Consider the following 25,632-nt stretch of genomic DNA (forward strand, 5'->3'; position numbering starts at 1 on the left):
GTTATATTGAATTTCAATTGAAATAAGTTGAAATATTTATGGTAGTATTAAGCCCAGGCAGAAATGTTTGCAGGATCAAAACCTTAGGACTGGCAATATTATTGACGGTTATTATGGTCTGGGGCTGGTAACTAGATATTGTACGGGAGGGGGGAAGGGTTGCTAACTTTTCATGGCAATTGTGCCTGTTAAGGGAAACTACTATCATTTGAGTAGTAAATACATTACACAGAGATGGGTTTGCACCACAACGATCAGATTTGTAGGCAAACTTCTCCAAATTTGCGGGAGAGGGGAGGAGAGGGGGGAATATCGGGCCACCCATGTTTTGGTTTGCATCGTTCTCTAATATGCGGACTCCGTAGTTACTTCTGTCCACAGCTCCCACTCTTTTGTGCGACTTCCCCTAACTAACTAGGGATTTCAGTAGCCAATCACAGCCCAGAAAGCACACTCTCTGTAGCGGGAGGAGCTTTTCTCTCCGGGAACTGAAAGAGGCGAGGATGGAAGGGGGAGGTTGGCCAGAGGCGGGGTCTAGTACGTGCCACCTCCTCTCATTGAGTCACGGGCGCGTTGCGAGCTCTGTTGGAGGAGCGATTGTTACAAACAGAAGCCCGGAGAGCGAGCTGGGCGGGCGCTCTGATTCGAGCGTTGGGACAAAGTAAAAGAACCTCCGGCGGCTGAACGTTCCAAAGAAAGATACATTCCAGGGTCGGAGCAGCGGCAACAACACGCAGCCCGGGGAAACTTTCCCACAGTCGGAGGCAGCGGATCCTGCAGCCCTTGTTGAGCGAGGGCGAAGAGGAGGAGGAAGGGGGGATAAACTGGGGACCGAGAAGATGAATCGGAGTTTTAATAAATCTCAGACTCTGCGGTATTTCGATTGCAGCGCGGTGGAAGTGAAGAGTAAGGTAAGGAGACTGCGGCTGGACACAATCTAGAAGCAGCCCGGTGCTTTCCTCCCCCCCCCCCCCCCCGGATTCTTTTGCAAATGACTGGAGACCCCCCCTTCCCCCACTTATCTCCCTTCCCCCTCTTTGCGATTGAAAATATTTTCTAAGTTGCAGCAAAGGATAGAGGTTGTTCCTGGTGGCAACTTTTGAAAAGGCTGAGCTGCGTTCGGTATGTAGCTGCGATCACATGGCTCAAACTCTCTAGCGCTCATATTTTTTTTTCGCATGGATTGAGCTGGAAATGTAGGGACGTTCATCTCTGTTCCCCCCGTCTCCCCCCAATCATCCCTATGTCCCCAATGAGCAAGGACTCACACAGCAGCTTGTCTGGAGATCTAGGGCACTTGCCATGAGGAGGACTTCGCCGGGCAAGTTTTGTGGCCAGTGTAAACTCTTTATTTTGGGTTGCACGTTTCTGGCTCGGTGTGAGTCCGTAACTGCACCCCCCCTTGCCCCATCTGCGATGGGCTGTTTACACAAAAGCCGAGGTTTTTAACGGGGTGGAAGCCCGTTAGTTCAATCAGTCTCGTCTTAATCCCGAAGGGGGGGTGGGGGTGATGCTGCAGCTTTAGAACCCACTGGGTTTAAACTTGATCTTTCGTTGCTTCAGTCTGAATCAAGAAATAGCACAACGTTTGGAAGATGGTTTTATTTATTTATTTATTTATTTATTTAAAAGGTAAAACGACCCATTGTCTCGCTTTATAGACCTGTTCGGAAGTTGTGGAATTTGGTAAACGTAGCTGTGAAAAGAGGAAAACCTCAGCCTGTCTTTCTCTTCTCCCCCCTCCCCCCGATGAATTAAATCTGAATTCAGTCCCACCTCCCCCTTTACCTTCGGAACGGCTAATCAACTTTTGGTCTCAAGTTTTCAGGCTCACGTACAGATCTCAGCCTGAGTCAGTGCTGTAATGTTTGTTGCACGGCTTCAACTCTGTCATCCTGTTTAAACTTGTTTGGGTTTTTGTAATCATCTGATTATCTAGTGAATTTCTTCTCTTTGTTGGGAGGAAGGCTCAGTTCCTAAGGATCCTGCTAAAAGTACTTTGTCTGGTGATCCTTCTTTCACAAAGATGAGACCCTGGCTAAGTGCATCTTGATCTATTACAGGGTGTGTATGTGTGTGTTAGCTTGATGGCTTTCTGAAGAGTCCCCTATGGAATATTGAACTTTGAGTGAGCCTGCCTGTCTTGCTTTAGGACCAAGTCTGACCAAAGACAGGGCGTGTGTTCGTAATGAGACATAAATTACAAACATCTTAAATATATGCTGAGAGAAGTGAGGCAGAATTCCAAATGCTTCCGGTTCCCAAATAATAGTAGTAAATTAACAGAGCCCCAAAAAAACAAACAAAATGATTTCAGTGGGATCTTTTTAAGTTCTTGTCTTGTGCATGATGCCAAATACACTTCCATTGAACACCTAGTGGTAGCTCAGACCCTTTAGACTAGCAAACAGGGCCACAGTATTGGGAGTAAGAAAACTGGCTTCTATTCCCAATTCTCCCATTGACATGCTATGTGACTTTGGATAAGTCTCAATGCTGGTGCCTCAATTTCCCCATCTGTAAAATGGGGATAATACGCACACACCATTGTAAACCACTTCAATATCTATGGGTTCTATATAAATGCTAAATATTATTGTTAGAGAATGAATTGTAAATTAGAAGACCATAGCACACAAAATTAGAATGTTACAAAGCAGCTATGTCGAAGCTTGAGTTGGCTATCCAGCTTTTAAAATCCTGTTTCCAAGTGTCTGTAACTTTCTCAAACAATCCTTTGGGGTTGAAATGCCTACCATTTAGTCTCAGCAAGAAGAGGTGAGTTTGTTTCTGTTCAAAACTTGATCAAAATCCTGCCAGGCACTTTTGAGTGAAAAAATGTTTAGTACTTAAATATTGAAATAAATATAAATATATATTTAAAACTCTAGCAATCTGATTTTAAAAGTTCATATCATGTGACTCATCCTCAGTGACTAGTCACAATGCTAGTCTGGAAAAAAAATACAAGGAATAAAATTAGTGTCTTGTAAAACTTCATGCAGCATTCTAGATTCACTGAAAAACCACTAAGGTTAAGGTGGTGGTAAACCTGGTTATGTGTCCTGGTCTCTTCATCTACCACAGTTGGTGTTAATGGGACAGTTTGATTCAATTCAGACAGCACGTACCTCTGCCCTTGAGAAAGTACAAAATGTGTAATGGTTGCCTGTGGGGTTGGGTTGAGCTGAGACGCTGCCTTAATTTCTGGGGTATTTATGATTTTGGAGGTGGCATCTCAAATGAAGGTTTAGAAAACTTTATTTTCTACCCTCCAACCTGTATGGTAGCATTGGAAGGGTGTCAGCAGGCTTAGACACACAAAGTTTTCTATCTCCTTATCCTGGCAGTCTATTTCCAGGTGTGCTTGCTGTGAAAGCATAATGTATTCAGAAGTGCTCTGCTCACCCCAAGAAACCCTCCAGACCCAGTGAGATGAATGTATGTATGACTTGGTAATTAAGCAGTGCACTTGACCCATATTTTCAAACCAAGCTTTCTACTGTTAAACACATGTCTAACATCTGCAGATTGGCCAAGCTAATACTCCAGTTCTCTCCATTGTAATATGCAGTAACCTAGTCTTCCATGTTTATTTTCTGTGGGGGTTTTTTTTTTTTTTTTAAATCTCACTACTAGTAAGCACCTGACAGCCTCCTTCTCACCTACAGAAACCCTCCAGATTTATCCCACCAGTCCATCTAATACTTGCATGTGTGCTTTAATGATTGTAGATTTCTGGAGAGGGGGGTAGATATAGTGAGAATAATATTTGTGTGGGAGGAGGGTTTTAAAGGTTGGGGGTGAGGTGGAGGGGAGGGGTCTCACTGCTGATGTCAAGAGGTTATTTTTAAGCCAAGGAAATGAAATGCAGAAAACTACATTACTTCATTCTTAAGGTAGAATCTTTAAATGTCAGACAAACCCCCCTCCCTCCCAAAACAAACAGAAAAAAACCCTGAGATATATACATCCATAAGTGATCCAAAATACTACACATGCAATGCATCTGGGTTAATGTTATGATGGAAACCTTAACTCTTGAATTTCCTAACTTTTGTGTGTTTAAATTGTCAGCCTTAATGATGCATTAGTCCAACTGTTATCCATTGTTTGTAGTAACACTATGTGTTAATTATGTAGTAAGTTCTTGTGATTAGTTTTTGTAGCAAGGTCACTGTTGAAATAAGTTCCTCTTATATTTTTTACAGAGCTCTTAGGTATATTAGAATGAAGTAGCTAATTCTGATACTTCAGGGGTAAGTTGATGAGCCAGGGTCAAGAAGAAATTGTTTCCCAACATATAATATTACACACCAGGCAAGGTACTTTACATTTATGCAGACTTTTCTACCTTTCAGTGAATCATCTATGACTCACAATCGTTGGAGGTGGGATACCAGGCTAGGTTGGTTTGTCCTGGTATGACAGTTCCTCTGACCTGCCTGGAAATACCAGCTACTCTCCGGTTTGCTTTGGCTGGACTCTTATGGTTAAAAAAGACGAGTTAAATGCCATCTAGTCAATGCAACTGTTCCTGGTAGCTGTGTGGAGGCAGCCTTCTAAATACTTAGAATCTAGTCACCTTTATTTTGTAAGCACGAAGCTTGTCAAAAACCTGTCTGAGAACTAGAAAGTTGAGTATGAGAACTCCTGTTTTCTTAGCTATCTTCTAATGCTATGGCCTGTCAAAGAGAGAGAGAGAGAGAGTCAGGTGGGTACAGTACAGTATCTTTCACTAGAGTGTGTAATTGGTTTGGGATCCAGGAGTTCCCTGGTGGCAGACCTTGTATGGGTGGAATCTGTTAATGGAGAAGGTATGCAGAAGGGAGGTGCCTTTGTGCAAGTTCCTGAAACCATTTTCTTTGTCTTTTACTGACCAAGATGTGTAGGAGCTCCAAAAAGATTGCCATGGGACACATGACAACTTTAATTATGCTTCCTCTGGACCCATCCCCTCCTATCCTGAAGCAGATATCTGTTTATATAAACACCCAGCAATGTAGTATATTGCAACCTTTGATTCAGATTTAGTCCTGATTGAAACTAAGGGCAGAATTGCTCCAGACTAATTAAGACTGATCTAAAGTTTAACTCCAGATTCAGGTTACCGCTAAAGAAAGGGTCTTGAACCCTGGAGAAAGTTGCTTATTTCTATGGTTGCCCTCAGAGGAAACAAACAGTCTTGAGCCCCACTTCACATTCTTAATATCCCCTGAGAGCAAGTGATCTGATTCTCATACACTATTCCTGCCTTATCACTCATTTCTAATATTGATATAAAAAATAGACCCATGAGTCTCCCCAGTGTTGGCAACCTCTAAGCTTCATGGGAAATCTAGAAGGTCAGATTTTCAGCTGGTGTAACTCATTTTAGCTCCTTTGACTTCAGTGGTGCTATGCTGACTTATGCCATCTGAGAATCTGGCCCCAGAACATTTTTCAACATCTGCCACTTTATTCCCTGAATATTTAATATCCTATGTTTATCCACAGGGAATATTCAAAGCTATAGATTCTCTGGCTAAAAGCCCTTAACAAAATGAATGATGTTGTGAATGCTGTGAAGTACTCATAAAACAAGTCAGAACTGATTTCCTAATGCAAGTGGCTTGCCATGATATGGTGATCTGATGTCTTCTCAAAGGCTAAATAAGGCAAAACAAAAAACAAGCTGTCTTTATACACTTGCATCCTCAGATGAGTTTGATTGCTGAAATCTTTAATAGTTCTTCCTGACTTCTCTCTTCCTTATCCCCCTCCACACCTCCCAAAAGAATCTAGCAAGGGCTTTATATCCTGTTGCTGGATGGGATAGTGGGGGAAGGGAAACCTGTTTGGGAACCTATTAATCTTCCCCTAGATAGATATGGAAGTATTAATACATTATTGACGACCCCCCCCCTTTTTTTTTTGTTCTATGGTTTTCTCTAGAGGATAAAAACCAAAATACCCACAGCCTATTGAGGCAGATAGTATCTACATCTGTAGCTCAAGATAAACTTCTGAGCTCCAGGGTTAGGCAGGAGTTTCAAATTCATAATCTGAAGTAATTTTACCAGATCATAACTACTATTCTCTCCTGCAGCTAGCATTCTATAGCCACTCCTCTGTCAGTTGGTAGCAAGCAGAATATCCTTTTCCCTTTTGAAGATGCTGTCTCAGATTACTGGCTTCTGGAAATAATTCTAAAAGGACTTTTTTCCTCCTGACTTTCCCCCCACCCCCACCCCCCACCTCTTCCCTAAATTTTTAAAAACTCCAGCTTGCTGGTAGATCCCATCTTAGAAAACAAATATACACCTTACTCTTAATGCATTTCCTCTCCATTCAGATTTAAAAATCCCCCCAAGCACTAGACCTATTATCTTCTTCTTGTGTGAAACCCTGTGCATAGCTATGATGCTCTAGAAACAAAACAAACTTTTGGAGAGAAATTCCTACACCCACCATGAGATATTAATTCACTATTCCCACTTAAAGGGTGAAAACTTAAGACTTCTTAAAATAAGAGGTTGTTGGGGTTTTGTTTATTTCCAAAAATGAATAAGAAAATTTTGTTTGGATTTTTTTCAATAATTTTCACAATTTCTCAAATGTGCACCTAAATGGCAGGATACGTATGGAGAACACAAGTCTCCATTTCTTTTCTCTCCAGCAGGACATTCTGGAATATTGTAAGTTTTTAAAACGTCTGTAATAACCTGAAGGAAGTTACTTGACTCAGTTGTCACTCTTGAAGGTTCTGTTTTTAAGATTTATAATACTTTAAGTTTGTCTCTTGTCAGATTCTGTTTAAGAGTCAGAGATGTGTATCATCCTCACACACCAAGGCTATGGCTACACTAGAGAGCTTACAGCTGCACTGATGCAGCTGTGCCACTGTAAGCTCTCTAGTGTAGCCACTCTAAGGGTATGTCTGCACTAGCCACCGGATCGGCGGGTAGCGATCGATCTATCGGGGATTGATTCATCGTGTGTAGTGTAGATGCAATAAATCTATCCCCGATCGCTCTCCCATCGACTGCTGAACTCCAGCTCGGGAAGAGGCGGAAGCAGAGTCGACGGGGGAGCCGCGGCATGCCGTGAGGAAGTGAAGTAAGTAATTTTAATGTGATCTAAGATGCATCGACTTCAGCTATGCTATTCTCGTAGCTGAAGTTGCGTATCTTAGATCGATTTCCCCCCCCCCATAGCCAACCCCCAGAGTGACATCACACTAGCGTTTAAGCTGAAAGTGCTAATTCACCCCCCTGAGCAACATAATTTATATCGATTTAAGTTGTAGTGTAGCCATAGCCTTACCTTATTTCCTCTTGACTAAAGGTACAAGCAGAAAAGTAACTGGAGAAGGGTCTTCAATCTTCAAGAGTGGATATAGATTCACTTTGTGTTTTTTGTTTTGTTTGTTTTTTTGAAGTGACTGTAAAAGAAAAACCTCTTCAGGAGATGCTTAATTGCCAAATCCTCTTATCAGAAAATGAAACTATTTTTTAAATTATGGTTAGGGATGTGTTAACACCCCCTTGCAAACAGCACTGCAGTCAGGTGTGTCAGGTGCAATGACAAATTACTAACGATATGAGGAAAAGTGACAATGTTCTGTTTTGGCAAGTTGATTGACCTTTTTATTAAAACCCAATCTTGACTAACATCCTGCTACAATAAACAGTCACACTTATTACAGGCAATCATAAAATTTAAATAGTAATAAATACAGTAGGTCTATTTATGTTATATGTACTATTCTATTCATCCAAATCCAATATTCAGTTACTCAGTGTTCTGTCAAAGGTGGTAATTAGATTTTTAATATGCTTCTAAGATTGACATTCTGATGTGTCCAGTGCACAAAAAATTAAGCTCATGATACAGAGTCAGGCCTTCCGATACAGAGCACAGCTCTTTAGAAACAGTGCTCTTCTCCTGCACAATGAACACTGTGGATTAAAGAGCATGTTTTGGATCACTGACACGTGCAGAAGTCAAATAGTCCTCCAGCAATTTTGCCCTATTAAAAACAATTGCTAGGGTGGAGAAACACTCAGACAGCTTGTGGTTTGTCCTGCTAACATTGCTGCTTGTTATGGGAACGTGTGCCTGTGCAAAAAACATTCAGCTGCAAAAAATCAGTGTTACTACTGTACAAACACCTTAGCAACTGAAATATGATGTGCCCACATAAGCATTTTGAAATTGAACACAAACCTTTTTTTTTTTGAGGGTGTATAATGTAGTATTCTCTTACAACCTTTAGCATTCCAGTAAAAACAAATTTGTCTTTACCAATCCCCTTTAAAGAGAATGAAAATCTTAGAGGACTGCTCTTACTCCCTTTTGACTTCCATGGGAGCAAGATGGGTATGTAAATTGGTGCTGGTCAATGCTCAGTAGCCTGATTGATCGATTGTACCTTGATCCTAGATTACATAGGTGCTGACTTCTAGTTTTCCTGGGGGAGGAGGGAGTTGCTCCACCCTCTCCCCCAAAGTGCCCACCGCTTTCCGCCTGCCACAAGCCCCTCCCCCAGCCAAACAGCTGTTTGGCAGCAGCTACTGATTAGATCTTTGGCGGTGCCCCTGATTAGCTCATCGGGCGGCTGCCAAACAGCTGTGGCTGGTGGGTGTTGAGCACCCACGTTTTTTTTCCTGTGGGTGCTCAGCCTATACTAGATTATAATGTCCTTCTACAGTTGAGAACGCCTTGAAAATCTTGGTCTTTAAAAGAATAAACTTTACCTTTTTAAATCAGTGTTCAGGTACACTACTAAAAATGTGATGCTTTGAACCTCCAGGATGTTAACACAGATTTTATGCAATGTTTTGGAATTCTTCCTGAAGTCAGATCATATCTCTGGTAACTAGAGTCAAACTAAAATGAACTCTGTCAAAAAATAATGTGACTAAGAATACATTTAACTTCTTGTTCTAAATTTCCAAACAGAAGTGATTGTATCCAAAGCAAATGTAGTAGTGTCTTGGAGAAAACCACAATATGTTGCTGCCATCTTAAATTAAGACAGAATGCCAAGGCAAGATTGACTTCAGTCATTCTGGATTAGCTGTATTTTATTTCTGGATTTCCACAAAAGCCAGTTGCAGAGTCAAACAAAAACAAAAAACACACTTGGCATGTAAAGATTAATCTTTCATGTGACCTGAAATAGCAGTTTATGTAACTGGTTCAATAGGTTTATCCCCCCAAAACACTTGAGCACTTCAGGGCAGGTACTATCTATCTGTCTTTGTGTATTATACAGCACCTACTATGCTATCAGTGCCAAGCAAATAGGGTAATGTCTTCCCTGTTTTATTGTAAGCATTCATTCTGATCCTGGGAAGGTTCCTTTAAGTGGTCACATCTATGAAACTTATGCATTAATCAGTCAGTTGTTTTAAATCCTGTACTCTTGGCAGCAGCAAAATGCCAAGTAATTGAGCTAAATGGAGAGCATCAATGGACAAGGGATTCCACTCAGCAAATGATAAATACAGTACATCTGCAACAGGTTCAGTGGAGGATGGAGGGAAAGAAATATGTTTGACAGACTTATTTGAGGATGATGGCGGAGGGAAGAAATGTCTTGCATCTTCTCTCCTTTCACCGTCCCATTCATTTACCCATAACCCACTCTGTGGAAAACTTTAAGGAGCTCAAGCTTTCAAACCCTGCCTACTCTGAAAGATTTGTTAAGATTCCATCTTCCTCGCATGTACAGGGTCTACGATGGGGGCAGCACCAAGTACAGTGATGTTTGTAATTGGGTCATGAGCCGCTTCTGTGACCTGGCTACAGCAAGCACAGTTGAATTGTCCATGCAGTAGCGTTTCTTACACCACAGAAACCCCTGGGCTGTGTAACTGTTTTTTCTGGGAGACCTTGGGCAGCCAGTGCCTGCAGGAAATGCACATGAGGCAACGTGGTCTGGGATGTCCTGTCCCAGGATGTGCGATGGAGTACCTGCCATATCATTTAGACAAACTACTATAGGGTCCTGACTACACTGGAAAGTACATATTGGAAAATTTAGTTGCTGGAAGATGGCCATGTGCCAACCTTTTGCTGATGAAGGCAGCACCTTGTAATTCATGTGGTTACCATGTTAAATACAGTTTCTGCAAATGTTGCCAGATACCCATTGGCTAGAACAGTGGTTCTCAAACAGAGGTATACGTATCCTTACGCAGAGGTCTTCCAGGAGGTACGTCCACTCATCTAGATATTTGCCTAGTTGTACAACGGGCTACGCGAAAAACACTAGCAAAGTCAGTACAAACTAAATCTCAGGGTACGTCCAGACTACCCGATTCGGCGGGTAGTAATCGATCTATTGGGGATCGATATATCGCATCTCATCTAAACGCAATCTATCGAGCCCCGAACGTGCTCCCGTCAATTCCAGGATTCCACCAGGGCGAGCAGCGGTAGCAGAGTCGACGGGGGAGCCGTGGCCGTCAATCCTGCGCCGTGAGGACCCGAGGTAAGTCGAAATAAGATGCGTTGACTTCAGCTACGCTATTCCCGTAGCTGAAGTTGCGTATCTTACATCGACCCCTCCCCCCCAGTGTAGACCAGCCCTTATACACACAATAACTTGTTTGTAATCCTGCTCTTTGTATTATATCAGTGTTTCTCAACCTGGGGGGGCGGGTTGCAATTTATTTTATAATTCTATGATAAAATGAGGAAAACAATTTTTCAGTAATAGTGTGCTGTGACACTTTTGTATTTTTATGTCTGATTTTGTAAGCAAGTAGTTTTTAAGTGAGGTGAAACTTGGTACGCAAGACAAATCAGCCTCCTGAAAGGAGTACAGTAGTCTAGAAAAGTTGAGAACCACTGGGCTAGAAGACTAAACCTACTAGCATCTATCTAGGGCCCAATCTGGTGATGTTCATCTTTTTTTAGTCTCTGGTCTCCTTCCTGCAACACTGGCACAAACCTCTTTAGTAAGGACCTTCAACGGCGGGACTTTTAAGAATGCCCCTGAAAACTAATATTGAGAACTTGCTTACAGCCTAAATAGAACTGAATTACTGCAGCCTTCAGTTAAAACTGCCATGGAAATTGATGGAAGTTTTGACTGGCAGAGGGAGTTCAGTGTTGTTGTTGCTGTGTTGGTTCCAGGATATTGGAGACACAAAGTGGGTGAGGTAATGTCTTCTATTGGACCAACTTCTCTTGGTGACAGAGACAAACTTTCAAGCTATGCAAGGGCTCTTCTTCTGCACAGGCCCCAAAGATAATTTGTTTCATGCATGCAATTAACACTTGCCGTCCTCAGTGGTCCCTTGTAATTCCTCTTTAACAGACTTGATCTGTCTCTCTCACGTCTAGCCTGTGGTTAAAAAACAAAAATGTAAATTCTGCCCCAGGAATATAATTAAGGACAACAATGCTAAAGACAAAATGGACCTTCCATGCTCACTACCCCTGACTGAATGCAAACCTCAGAATACAGGGTTAAAGCTGATCCCAGCAGAATTTCTTCAGGCTCACTTACTAAGTTAGGAATGTGTAAGAGAAGGTGGGTGTGGCACTCAGATCCCATAACGATCCTGCCTCAAGACATCTCTCCTGCTTCCACCCTACACAGTTGTTCCCAATTACCAGTCAGGTTTGGTCAGATGTGAGCCTCAAATGACTCTGATAGTTGTTTGTGCTATAAACATAGGATTAAAAAGGGAAGGCTCTGGTAGAGCGTAAAAGAGGGTTTAATTGAGTTTGTAACCAGTTAGGGTGTGTCTTCATTGCAGGCTCTCACCTGGGTTTTAGCTCAAATCTCCCTACCATCTCACAGAAAAACCTCTGATCCAGGTTTGAAGATGCTTTAAGTCTAGCTAGCTGCGATGGCTGGGGGGCCAAGGGTGGATTAGAGACCAGGCTTCACTTTAGGTCAGGCTGAATCCCACCCATTTTGCAATGAGGATGCAAACGCCACCTGTGCCTTCCCACAATTCCCCTCACCCCTACATGACAGACAAGTTCCCTTGCAATTGACTAGGAAAGAATCCTAAAACATCTCAGCACCAAGAACCATGGGCTGTGCACCCAGATACACCTGTAAGAGGCAACCTTCACACTCCGACTAAGCTTAGTCTGGTGCTCAGGCCTGGGTGCCAGTCACCTGGGTTAGCTGCGTAGTGAAGACATACCCCAAGTCATAGGCGCTGACGGAGCACCCACGGAGAAAAATTAGAATGGGGGAGGGAAGAGGGCGGGGACCTTGGGGAAGGGGTGGGACTGGGGCAGGGCCAGGGGTGGGGGAGGGTCAAGCACCCACCGGGCAGCGGGGAAGTCGGCGCCTATGCCCCAAATGGCATGGTTGGCTTTAAAGGTGGCTTATATCCACATGGTTCAATCTCTGTTAGTAAACGTCAGTTAAGTGTCTTGCTGCTGCTTGAGGCTTAAGCTAGTTTGGTTGCTTTCCTGTGATTGGTTTGGTGAACTGGCTTTTATTTGCGTTCAGCATTGGTGATAAAACACTAACCATGTATGGCCCTCTTCATCAGAGCTGTCTGTGTTGCAGGACTTCTACACTGTATCGCCCCACATGCTTCTTGCACCATGCTGTGAGCATGTCCTCCTGCTGCTCTGTTCCATACACTGAAGTAGTGTGGCATAGCTGTTCATGCTTGTGTTGCCTGACTGTTTGTTTCAGTGCTTTCTGGGCTTAGTTCAGCCACCCTTGAAAGAGAGAGAGGGGAGCTGCTATGAGAACACAACTCAGACTATATTTGTCAACTGGTTACAAAAGCTGAGTTGAACTTCTGGTGTGGACAGGGCCTACATTCCACCTTGATGCAACAATAACTAGAACTGTTTGCAAAATTGAAGACTTTTGTTCAGTGTAAATTAATTATTTATTATGTATTGTGCCTAAGAGTCCCAGTCATGGCTCAGGACTCTATTGTGCTAGGCGCTATACAGACATAGATCAGAAATACAGTCCCTGCCCCCAAAGAGCTTGCAGTCTAAGTAGAAGACGACAGATGGATACACACAGATGGGGGGAGTACAAGTAAACAGTGAGACAGTATTGGTCAGCATGATAGGCAGTGATCTCAGTATACATTAGGTTTGGCTTTACCCAGTCCCCAATTGTATTTTATTTAATTTCTACCAGACTGGTTACTAGACACTACAAAATTGTTAGCCCCTCCAACTCATTCCACTAAATAGCCATTTGCTGAAAGTTGATTTTTTGCCACTAGCTCCACAATATGGTAAGTGTAATTTATTAGGTAATAGACTGATTTTTTTTATGGCCACAATTAATGATTTGGATGAAGCTGCCACTTCTACACAATCAATTTAGACTATGCATTTGCATAGTTTAAATACTCAGACTAAAAATTTGCACATATGAAGATAGCCAGTCTCCTTATTTATATTCCCATGCTGTATCTGTCACCATGGTATCTGCGTACCTTCCAGCGTTAAGTCAAATAAGGAAAAAATTAAGGCGACTTGGCCACGTAGAGCATGTAGTAGGGGTGTGGTGTCTTGTTTTTGTTTTGATTTTTGTGTAAGTTCATGTTCATTTATTCTGTTTGGGGAGTTAGAGCCAGAGAAGCGCTCCCAGCGAGGGAGGAAGGGGAAAAGTCAGTCTTCTCAGCATTCTTTCCTTGCTCAGCTGAAGGCCAACAGAGCTGGAGTTCTGTAAGTTAAGTACCTTATGTGACCTTATTCTTCAGGTCCTCTGGTAAAGAGGGAAGTGAAGGCCTCATATTTCTACTGTTTGTGGGGATGGGGGGAGAAGGAAACCTCTTAAATATTTTGTGTGTAGATGGGAGCGGAGTGGCTTTGTATTTCCATATGTTAGTATTTCAGTAGCTCCTAGAAGGAACCAAAGAAGTTTGGGGGCCCCATTGTCGTAGGCACTGCACACAGACACAGTGAGACTGGCCCTGCCTTGACGAGCATACAGCCTAAATAGACAGACGTTGGGAAAGGAAACAGGTGCAGTGACTTACCCAGGGTCATCCAGCAGCTTAGGGGCAGAGCTGGAAATAGTCAGAGTCAGGAGACTGGGTTCTGACTGTAGGGCCCTGTGTACTAAGCTATGCTGTCTCCAAAAGCATGAGCCACGACCGCTTGAGCTAAAGGATTAGTTCCACCATAGCATTTGAGACTCACCATTGCAGGTGGCCATTAAGGAATGAAGCAGCATTCTGAACATTTGTAGAATGGAACATAGTTTAAAAAATAACCCTTTACGCTGTTACTCTTCTGTTTCTCTTGACATGGAGATATGATGCCCATCATGGCACACATACCTTTTAGGGGCCTATTCATTACTGTTGGTAATGTGAAGTTCAGCATATTTAAAAACTGAACTCTGGACTAATTTCTGAGATGTGTAAGACTAGGACTTTCAAGAATGCTCAGTGATGGCCAGCTTCTGCCCCCATTAAACTCAGTGGGAGCAGACGCCTGTCGAAGTCCACAATAAAACTCCCGTTGACTTTAATGGGAGCAGAATTAGGCCATCACTGACTGATAGCTGCTGTCTGTGGAGCGTACGGCGTTAACTGAAGCCCAGGTTGTTCTTCTTTCTGTATCTGAGATCCTGCTTCATGAGAAGTAAGCGGTTAACGTAATTCATGTTTATTGCTAAATGTTGGTCTTTGAAAGGGTTATAAGTCTTACTAGAGAGAATTGTCCAAACTCACAGCTAGCAATAAACTTTTAAGGTCAGGTAGGGAAATAGCACTTAGTGCTTCATTTTTTCACTCTCCCATAAATGTTTTGAATGGAACATTTTAAACTAGTATATGTGTGTTTGTGTTGGGGTTGGTTGCTTGCTTTTGCAGCCTATGTTGATCATGGTGAGAAATAGCCTACGGTTGGGTCAAGAAGCTGTGAGTCAGAAACAGAGCTTTCATTGCTCTGTCCATAAACTACACACACATTTTCAGAGCTCTTGGCCTTTTCCACTTTGGTGGTTATTTTATTGTTCTTGGCATTCTTTTATTATGGAAATATACCAGAGTTCCTATGTAGCTTAGTTTGGGTACTTTTTGCTGTTTGTAATAGCAAATAGTCAAGCTAATGGCTGGCTGATCTTTAGAAGGATCTTAGGACAGGATACATTGTTTGAAAAGCAAACATTTGCAATTCTCTCTGTTTTGTTAGTCGTTGGTAGCCCTGTCAGACTAAATTATCTTTAATCCTCTTTGTTCCTCCTCCCACTTCAACTTCTGCAATATCAGTTGGAATATATGCATTAGGTAAGTAGGTCAAAGTACACTACTGTAATTCATTGTTCAATAAACTAACATTCTAATAAGTAGATTAGTTTTCTCTAACGAAGGATTGTTCTGGTGGTGGCTCTCAGTGGAGTCTCAGTTCTCGCTTCTCTTTGTCTGATGTGCTAACTCTAACATTTACTTTTATCTTAGTCATCTTGAACTATCTGCTTTGCTATCTTTAAAAGCAGTTAGAATTCAAGTTCCTGGAAGATACACAGGGAAAGGAAGGCTATCTAGAAAAAGTCTTCATGGTTGAATACAATGAAGTATTCAGTGTTCAAGTTGTGTGCTACTGTGAAATCTATTATTACAGTGATACTGTTTATCAGCTTCATTAGGGAGGATGAATAGTCTATCATTTGCGGAAGCTTTTTTCTCTGAAAGGAACCCATTGGCAATAGTGCTGTAGTCTTTGTATATCCCAGTGTAACTTTATCTACCAAATTACTATAATATCTACCACCAACCTTTTTTTAAAAAAACCAAACCCTTCGTTACCTCTTAAAACTTGTGTCCTTCTCCCCAGCAACTTCCCTTCTCTTACTCCTTCCTGCAGCATCCCCTTATGGTGTTCTTGTCTTAATTTAGACTTACACTTACTGCAGTGTAGTTGTAGCCATGTTGGTCCCAGGGCATGAGAGACAAGGTGGGCGAGGGAATGTCTTTTATTGGACCAACTTCTGTTGGTGAAAGAGACAAGCTTGCGAGCTACATCCAGCTGCCTGAAGAAGAGCTCTGTGTACTTCGAAAGCGTTTCTCTTTCACCAACAGAAGTTGGTCCAATAAATGATATTGCCTTACCCACCTTGTTTCTCACATGCTTATGTCAGTAGTTCTGTTACTACCTCATGTGAGTAATCTCTTTGACTTCAGTGGGACCAGTCACCTGATGCCCCTGATTCTGCAATTGGGTCCATGAGAGTGGACTCTTATACCTGCTTGATGTTCCATTGAAATCAGCGGGGCTTTGCATATGCATAAAGATCTACATGGGTGGATCAGTTTGTGGGATCATGACCTTAGATTGCAATCTGTTTAGAGTAGGAAATCTGTGTTTATCTGTATAGCACCATAAACCTACATGGTACCTAGCAAGTAACAGTGAAACAAATTTGGATCAATTGGCACTTAATCAACAGTATGTTGGTCTACTACGCTGCTATTTTTTAGATTCAAATAATCCTGAATTTGTGGAATAGAAGGTGTGGCTAACTTTAATTGCAATTAGAAAATGTTTTATTCTTGTCACTTGAGTTTAATGTGTCAGTACTCCGTTCCACCTAAACTGGTGGCATGTAATACTTATCTGAATCTAGCAGAAAAGAATGTGTAATCAACTTCTTTCCACTAAAAACACTGCCATGTACTCATTTGTATTAACCTTCATTAGAATGAGTAACATTTTAAACTACGTGTCAGTGGAAGTAACATGCCACTCAAACTTGGAAAGTTTGAACAGCAGTTTTGACTCCATTGAAATTGGGTCTACTTTGTTTTGGTTTTTGTGCATTTGGATGGGTAGTCTGAATTGAAATCTAAACTAGACCCAGCTGTTCATATTATAAACAAGCGGCTTAATTTGTTGTTGTTTTTGGACTAAATAAGCATTTAAATTAGCATCAGGGCTAGGCCATGATCAAAGGACAGGATTTTTCAAAAGCACTTAAGTAATTTAGGAGCACAATCCCAACCAAAGTTAATAATTTCCACTGCTTCAGGATCAACAATATTATTTCATACCTGCATTAATGTTATCATTGGGCTGTCTTAACTATAGAACAAAGACGTTTGGGTTGGAGTGACTTGCACAGAGCAAGTTGTCTTAACCTGGAACTTCATTTAATTAAACAAAAAGAATTCTTGAATTTTTGAAGAACAAATTGTGTATGGGGTAGAGGAGGACCCTTTAATGCAGGGGTCTCAAAGTCCCGGCCCGTGGGCCATCTGCGGCCCTGAGAACCTCCCCACTGCGGCCCGTGGAAACTTTTTAAAAAGTTATTTCATCCGGCCCTCATGGCCGCTGGCCGAAGCGGGGAGCGGGCAGGAGAGATTCACATGCCCCTCCCCCGAACGTTTCTCCATCCTGCTGCTACTCCTGGGACCAGGGCCATCCCTAGCTATTCTGGGGCCCTACACAGCCCCACTGTGGGGGGGCGGGGAGAGAGGACCAGGCCTTTGGGGGGCAAGAGGGAACCACCCCCCCAGCACTCATTGGCGATGTGGCTGGGACCGGATTGCTGCACTTCCTGCCACCAGTGAGTGCAGGCCTGGCCCTGCTGCAGTCCTCGGGGGGGGGGGGGGGGGGGGGGGGGGGGGGGGCGGGGGGGGGGGGGGGGCTTTGGGGAAGGGGTGGAGTGGGGGCAGAGCAGGGGCGGGAAGAGGTGGGGCTGAGGCAGAGCAGGGGCGGGGGCCATGGGGAAGAGGTGGGGCAGGGGCTGGAGCAATACGCAGCTGCGCAGGGCACAAGGAAATTCGGTGCCCCACGCAGCTGGGTACTTTGCGAATGGGTTGGGGTGGCCCTGCTTGGGACCCTCCCAGAGGTTGCACTCGGCAATGTGTCATTCACCTCAGGCAGCTCAGTTCCCTGCAAGCGGTTCCCTATCCCTGCTGTTGCCGGCAGAGCTGTGGCAGAGAGACCCATGCAGCCATGCTGCTGGTTGTCTGCTGCAGGCGCTGCCCCCCGCAGTTCCCATTGGCTGGGGGAGAGGGACAGAGAAACCATCATTAGTTGCTGGGCAGAGTGAGCCATGGAGGCAGCGTCACTAGTCTCCGGGCAGAGTCAGCCAGGGCGTCATGAGGCCAAGGGTGCGAGGGAAAAGGGTTGGAAAATGGGCTGGGAGGTGGCGTGAACGCCATCTTCAGTGACATTATTGGCCCGCTGGGAGGATTTGAGGACTGGCATTGGCCCTAAGGTAAATTGAGTTTGAGACCCCTGCTTTAGTGGGTGTTTTTTGAGCCTGTACTGATTGATTCTGGTTTACAGTAATAGTCAAAAAGAAACTTGACTGAAAAACCTTGACTTATTAGAGATGGGCCTGAGTTTGAGTGCAGATCAAAACTTCCCCCAAAGTTCAGGGTTGAGGCTCCTTTTAATACCTACAGAATTAAAATGGGCAGATGCTTTCTTTAGTGTCTGTTTTACGATGCTCTGTTAGAAGCCTGGAGACACTTTCATTTTTTTAAATTGCAGTCTAATTGAACTGTGTGCTGTTTTGGTGAAGCCAAAATGTTTCAAGGAAACATGTTGATTTCAACAGTTTTTGTCTGGAAGGAAGGGAGGGGAGGAGACACACCTGCTTACCCCTTCTCTCTCCTTAGCTTAGTGGTTAGGGCACTGGCCTGGGATATTAGGAGAGCAGGTTCAATCTCTGTTCTGTCTGATTCAGAGTGATCAGGGATGAAGAGCTCTACTCAGTCAGGCAGAGCAGGGATTTGAATGTGGATCTCCCACATCCCAGGCAGTGCCCTACCCACCAAGCTACATACGTGCTCACACACTCCTTCCCCAATTGAAAAGCTCAGGTTTTGATCTGAAGCCCAACGTTTTGACACAATTTTGCTTATGCAAAAAACATTAGAAAAGTTTTGTATTTGTTCCCGTGGGGAACAGAAACACGTGTAAACTTTGGAAGTTGCTGTGAAATGGAATTGTCCTCTGGCCAGCTTTACTGATCAACCTATCTTACGAAAAGAGAGGCTGGTTTCAGTGGGCCTAGCGAGCAACGGGCTCTGTCAGACCCTTCTTGGAGTGGCAGAGAAGGGATGAATCTGCAACCAGGGCTTTGGAGCGAAGCCTGGAGCTGGAGCGTGGAGCAGCTCCGGAGCAATGGAGCTGCAGGTTTTTTGCCTGGAGCTGGAGCACAGCTCCAAAGCCCTGTCTGCAACTGGGGCTGAAGTGATCATTAATGCTTACAGCTTCAACTTAAGTTGTCTTCTATACCAGGACATCCATTTGGCCTCTCTCTAAACATTGAATGCAATAGCACTCTGCTGGTAACTAAATCCTTGTGGGAAAATCCAATAGAATTTTAATAGAGATGAAACCAAGAAAGTATTCTTAAAAACAAAAAAAAACACAACCCTTTCCCCTCCTCCCCTCCTCCCCCCCCATAAAATTTAGTGGAAAATGAAATCCTAGTTTCAAATTCTAGAGATTGGACTAAAAATTCTAACCAAGGTTTCATTCTCAATTGAATTCCATAAGGGATAGTGACTGTCAACTTTACAACATAGGGAGTGAGATTCCGTGCTGCACCTCTGGGGGGGGTAATACTGAATTTGCAGGGGAAGGGAGGCTAAGGTTTCTTAAGCCTCCCTTGTGCCTTCCCAATCCTGAACTGGTTCATGAGCCAGAATGTCTGCCAGTGTAAACTTAGTTCTGTAGGACTGCATAAGTTATAGCAGTCTGTAACCAGCTGCCCAGGGGCAGTAAAACTGACTGGAATATCCTCATGCTGTGGCAACGACCTTTCTGCTGGAGGACACCCTCTACACCAGGGCTTGTGAGGAGTCCTCTGAAGGCAGTCTGCAGTTCAGGCTCTGAGGAATTTTTGCCAGCTGGACATGGCTCTTTTAAACCCCTTTTTGCCACTCTGGCCCCTTTACCCAATGTGCAGGACAAGTGTAAGAATCCCACTTAACATTTTTTAAACTATGTAACAACCCCATAGATTAGTAAAAGTGAAAGTATATTGGATTCCAGTTTCCACAATTGGTGAGACTAGTTTCACTTTTATTTGGTCAGTTCCCCTTTTATGTTCTTAGCAGTGTCTTAATTTCTGACACTGCCAGGGAGTATTTATTTGTGTAAGAATTGTTTTCATTGGTATTTAGGAAGCAAGTGTGGAAATTTTTCTGTTGGGGTCTTAAGTGTTATAACAGCTGTTCTTTATGCAATTGTTTTGGGTCAAACTTAAATTAACAGTATTCCTTTCAACTGCTGCTGTGGATCAGAGTGAGAACATGTGAAACTTTGTATATCTCACAAAAATTGTAGCTCTTTAGCCAGCCATAAAAATTGATTTAATGGACTGGCAGAATTCAAAAACCTATAACTCGCTTGGAATCTGAAGAACTTTTACTCCTGGACTTGAATACCAAGAAACTATAGAGCAGTGGTTCTCAAACTTCTGACTGTGACCCCTTTCACATAGCAAGCCTCTGAATGCGACCCTCCCCATCTCCCCCAAATTAAAAACACTTTTATATATTTACCACCATTATAAATGCTGGAGGCAAAGCGGGGTTTGGAGTGGAGGCTGACCTCCCCCATGTAATAACCTCGTGACCCCATGAGGGTCCCAACCCCCAGTTTGAGAACCCCTGCTATAGAGCATTAGAAATTGATGTTGTCCCTTTTTAATGAAAGACTGTACTCTGTACAACACATCTCTAAATGTCTCGTGTGGGCTTTTTTTTTTTTTTTTTTTTTTTTAAGTTCATTGTGCTGTTGATGGGGAAATGTCAAGGATTTTTTTTTTTTTTAAGGTTTCAGAGTAGCAGCCGTGTTAGTCTGGATCTGCAAAAAGAACAGAGTGCTTGTGGCACCTTAGAGACTAACAAACTTATTGGTCTCTAAGGTGCCACAAGTACTCCCGTTCTTTTTGCAGATTTTTTTAAATGACTTCAGTCAGCTGATTAGCTATTTTTGAAGTTGGATATGAAGAATGTTTCTCTACTTTGGTTTGAGAAGAGTAATTTTAGGGACACCAGAGACACTGCTATTGAACAGTTGAATTCAAATGTCAGTTCTAGTGGAATCTTGCTTTATTAGCTCTAGTTGAAATGTACCATTTTTTTTTACAAAAAATACTTTAAAAAAAAAAAACTGACCCTTTAAGAAGCTTGTAAACAAGCATTGATTCGTACTAGGGATAACATTTTTACAAAGTAGTCTGTTCTAGCATAATACAAATCCTATTACAAGAGTATAATCTGGGAACTGTAGACTTGGAAGGACACAGTCCAGCCATGTTCAGTGTAGGGGAGAGGAAAACAGCAAATGCTCTATTAAATTGCGCACAACCTGATTATTTTATTGTAGCATCGTCCACTTACGTCCTTTCTGTTTCCCATTGTAGTTTGGGGCAGAATTCCGAAGATTCTCTCTGGATCGTTACAAGCCAGGAAAGTTTGAAGACTTCTACAAGCTCATTCTTCACATCCACCACATATCCAGCATGGAGGTGATGATTGGATATGCTGATGTTCATGGGGACCTTCTTCCTATTAATAATGATGATAACTTCTTTAAGGCTGTTTCGAGTGCAAACCCGCTGCTCAGGGTTTTTATACAAAGACAAGGTAAAATCTTCACATTTATTAAGTCTTCAGAGCCCTGGGTTGTCCAATCCTTTATTAGTGGTAGTAATCACATTGCAGTAGCATCCAATGGTCACGGAGGGATGGGGACTGCACATACATAGAGGAAACGATCCCTACGCCAGAGGTTCTTGTGATCTCAAAGGTCCAAAACAGACTAAGGGCCTGGGAAGGGGATATACATGCACTAAGGGTGAGACACTCCACCCTGCTGGGTGGTATAAAAGGGTCAGAGTAGTGTACAAGAACCCTAAAGTCTCCTCTACATGACTTCCCCTGGCACAGGAATGATGGAGATGGCCATAAGGCTGCCTCCCCCTCAAAAGCCATGGTATGGGGAAAGTCCAGAGGTGGGAGGAGCATGCTGGGGGGAAAGACCACAGCAATGTGGCCCATAGGGCCGTCTGAGGAGACTGCTGTAACCTAGGCAGGCCTGGCGGGGGGGGCGGGGGGGGAGTCATTCTCAAAGTTACACCAGGGGCTTCTCTAGTACCCGGAACATCACCCGGAATAGGAGGGTGCAAAAATGGTTTAAAAGTCCCCTTAGCCTTCGCTCTCCCTTGGCTGCAAGTTCAGTATTGCACATCTTGGGGGTGTGGCACAGAATCTTGTGCCAACATACTACTTGAGTCCTTTGATTTAAAAGGAAACCCAAATATTGTACCATGACTAGGTCTTCATCTCCAGATGTGTCTTCAAGACTTAACTTTAGCTGGCCGTTTCATGCCCTTATTGAACAGGGACACGTGCACATCTATCCATTTTGGAAAGATTGAGTTCTGACACTGTAATCGAAGGCATGCTGAGATACAGTAACTCCCCACTTAACATCCTCTTGCTTAAATTGTTTTGATCTTGCGTCCCTGCTCAGTTACAGAACATGCTCCATTTAAAGTTGTGCAATGCTTCGCTATAATGTCATTTGGCTGCATACTTTGTCCACAGCTGGCAGCCCCCCTATCAGCTCCCCTACGTCCCTGTCCCCCGCAGCGCCTCCCGCCTGCTAGCAGACCCCGCGGATAAGAGTCTTCCCCCGTCTCCTGCCCGCGGCAATCAGCTAGCTTGCGGCATTTAGGAGGGAGGGGCGAGGAGCGAGGTCTCGACACGCAGGCTCCTCCCTTCCAAACACTGCAAGGCAGCTAATTGCCATGGGCAGGAGGGTGTGAGCCTTTGCACCGTGTCCTCGCTCCTCTCCCCCCTCCCTCCTGAACGCTGCAAGCCAGCTGATTGCCGCAGGCAGGAGGGAGGGGGGAGGAGTGAGGATGCGGCATGCGTAGTAAAGGGGGGGAAAGAAGAGGCGGGTTAAGGGTGGGGGCTTGGGGGGAGGGGTGGAGTGGACGGGCCGAGGGTTGAGCCCCCCAACCCTGGTGCTTGCAGAGTAGGGGAAGCTGACGCTGCACAGCGTGCTTCTCCTAGCCTACAGCACCTTCAGCCTCCTTGCCTGCCTCATTGTCTCCAGTGCCAGTGGGCTGTGCGTGTGTGGGGTAAGGCCGGGGGCACCTCCCAACTATAGTACTGTACTGTATGGCAAAAAAAAATTTCCCTGGAACTTAACCCCCCCATTTACATTCATTCTTATGGGGAAATTGGAGTCACTTAACATCGTTTCACTTAGTCCCATTTTTCAGGAACATAACTACAACGTTAAGTGAGGAGTTACTGTGTGTAGGCATGGCTTTAAGGGCAGATGGCTGAATTAAGGTAATCTGCTGTGTGTCTTCAGATGTGGTGTTTTTACTAACCTCTTACTAGATGTCAAGCAAGCTGGAGGTAGAGATGTGTAAACATCAGGATGATATCAGGGTTATTCTAAATGGTTTTCATGTGTTTGAGTAAGATTAGTCTAATGTGACATAGCACTTCATTCATCCAAGTTTTTTGATGGGGAAATGAATATTAAAAATACTGAAGTTTTCAGTATTTTAACTGAAAACAAAAGAATTCAGTAACTGGAATCAAAGGATCTTTAAAGATTCAGTTTTTGCCAGTAACTCAAGAGCAGTATGACTTCAACCACTTCTTCTCTACTTCAGGTTCAAATCTTGCCTTAAATGTTGTGAGTTGCAACACGATTTCATTGTTTGCTCAAAACTGGCAATTTAATATCACTTTAACAGACTGCCACCCCCATCCCCCATCGTTTAATGTCAGGTAGTAGCTTAGAGCACAGGGTTGGAAGTCAAAACTTCTGTGGCTTTGTCGCTGACTTGCTTTGTGACTTCAGGCCACCCTGGGCCGGATTCTCCACTACCTAGAATCTTGTATGTTCACTTACACTCACTCAAATGGATGGAAATAAATACACTAGAAGCCAGGCAGTGGCAAGCCCAGAGTGTTTTTTTCAGTTCATACATGTGTAAAATAAGAATGTGGGGAAGGGGTGAGTGCGAGAGCTCCTGATTGTTGCCTACCCCCCATCACTGAAGCTGGACGGGAGATCTGTTGCATCTTCCTTCTACAGTGCAAATTTGGTTCCCAGACTGTTAGATCTGTGCAGTCATGTGAACACCACTGGTGGGCCAAGTCATAAGAAACCACTTCTGTGGCTTTTTCATGCCTGTGTCAGTTCAAGTTTATTCACACATCACTAGATCAGTCCTGTTCAAAGGGCAGCAGTCCTTGCTTAGCTTAGATATATGCTGCTGAAAGCAGTGTGTCTAACTAAACTTGGTCATCGCATCAGTATATCTGTAGGGCATTACTGTTCCAGTGATTTTATTAATCAAAAAAGTAGTCAAGTGGGGAAAATGATGCGTCAACTTCTCTTCAGTGTAAAAGCAAAGTCTCAGGCTGTGGTAATCTTAGTCAATTGTCTCTTCCGAAGGGATGTGAGTGGATGGTTTTATTGAGGGGACACCATCAACCTGCAGTATAGTTGGTAAAGAATTAAAAGTAGTTTCAGTTTCCATCTTCTGAGTCGTCTGCCAGTTTCAATAGCTGCGCGGTTGCACTTTCTAGTTTTAAATGTGTTTCTCTGCCCTGTTGTGTGAAAGAGCCACAGGAGCAAAAGAGGAAATTGACTGTGCAGGGGAAACAGGAAATTGACTATGCAGGGGAAACAGTGAAACTGATTATAAGCTCTTAACGTTTAGCCGGACCTGAATGTTTGCATTGTGTGCATTTTCACTGAAGCTAAGGTGAGCACAGAGAACTCTGGCTTAGCCTTTCCATACATGAGAATGTATTAATAGAGGGATTTTAACCCTAAAATATTGATATTTTAATAATAAAATAATAGGTGTTTGGTATTTGTGGAAACTTAAACTGCTCCCTTGCACACAGCAAGTAGTATCTCTTCTGTCTGGGATAGAGCCTTGAGAAACCCTATGTCAGCCAATACTTTAGAAATCTCCTGACATGTCTTTTCACTGTTCTTGATATCACCTCTTAATCATAGAAATTTGGGCTTTTAAGAGACCCTGAGAGGTCATCTAATCCAGCCCCCTGTGCTGAGTCAGAACCAAGGATATCTAGACAATCCCTGACACGTGTTTGTCCAGCCTATTCTTAAAAAACCTCCAATGGCAGGGATTCCACAACCTCCCTTGGAAGCCTATTCCAGAGTTTAATTATCATTATGGTCAGAAAACTTTTTTCCTAATATGTCACCTAAATAGCCCTTGCTGCAGATGAAGCCTATTACTACTTGTCCTATCTTCAATGGACTTGAAGAACAATTGATTGCTGCTCTCTTCTTAACAGCCTTTAACATATCTGAAGACTGTTATCAGGTCCCTTTTTGGTGTTATTTTCTTCATTACCTCAATTATCTCTTACTATCTTTCACACCCTGCATTGTGGTGGCCTTTCCTCTCTCTGTCTGAGGAGGGGCTGGATCTGCTTATCTTTAGAGCAATACTGCTCTTTCAGTTGGAGGCCCACGCTGCAGTGCAGTGCAGTACCCCTCCATCCTTCTGCTCTTTCTTCAGCGCTCCCAGTTCAGGGTGTGAGAGGGGAGGAGGGAAATCAGTGACAGACACAACACTACAGGGTGACCAGATCACCCAGGTCAAATATCAGGATGCGGGAGGCATGGCATGGCGGGGGGGGGGGGGGG

General features: G+C 43.6%; 1 protein-coding gene across 1 annotated transcript in view; it reads left to right on the forward strand.

The window, feature by feature from the left end:
* Window positions 1-560: 560 nt before the first annotated feature.
* Window positions 561-25,632, forward strand: part of PARD6G (par-6 family cell polarity regulator gamma) — a 97,056-nt gene continuing 71,984 nt past the window's right edge. Inside the window, exons 1-2 of the mRNA XM_034762453.1 lie at window positions 561-911; window positions 21,335-21,557. Coding sequence (XP_034618344.1) covers window positions 840-911; window positions 21,335-21,557 — 295 coding nt within the window. The 5' untranslated portion in view covers window positions 561-839. The remainder of the gene's footprint in view (window positions 912-21,334; window positions 21,558-25,632) is intronic.

The sequence above is a fragment of the Trachemys scripta genome, chromosome 2 (assembly GCF_013100865.1).
Source record: "Trachemys scripta elegans isolate TJP31775 chromosome 2, CAS_Tse_1.0, whole genome shotgun sequence".
NCBI classification, from domain to species: Eukaryota; Metazoa; Chordata; order Testudines; family Emydidae; genus Trachemys; species Trachemys scripta.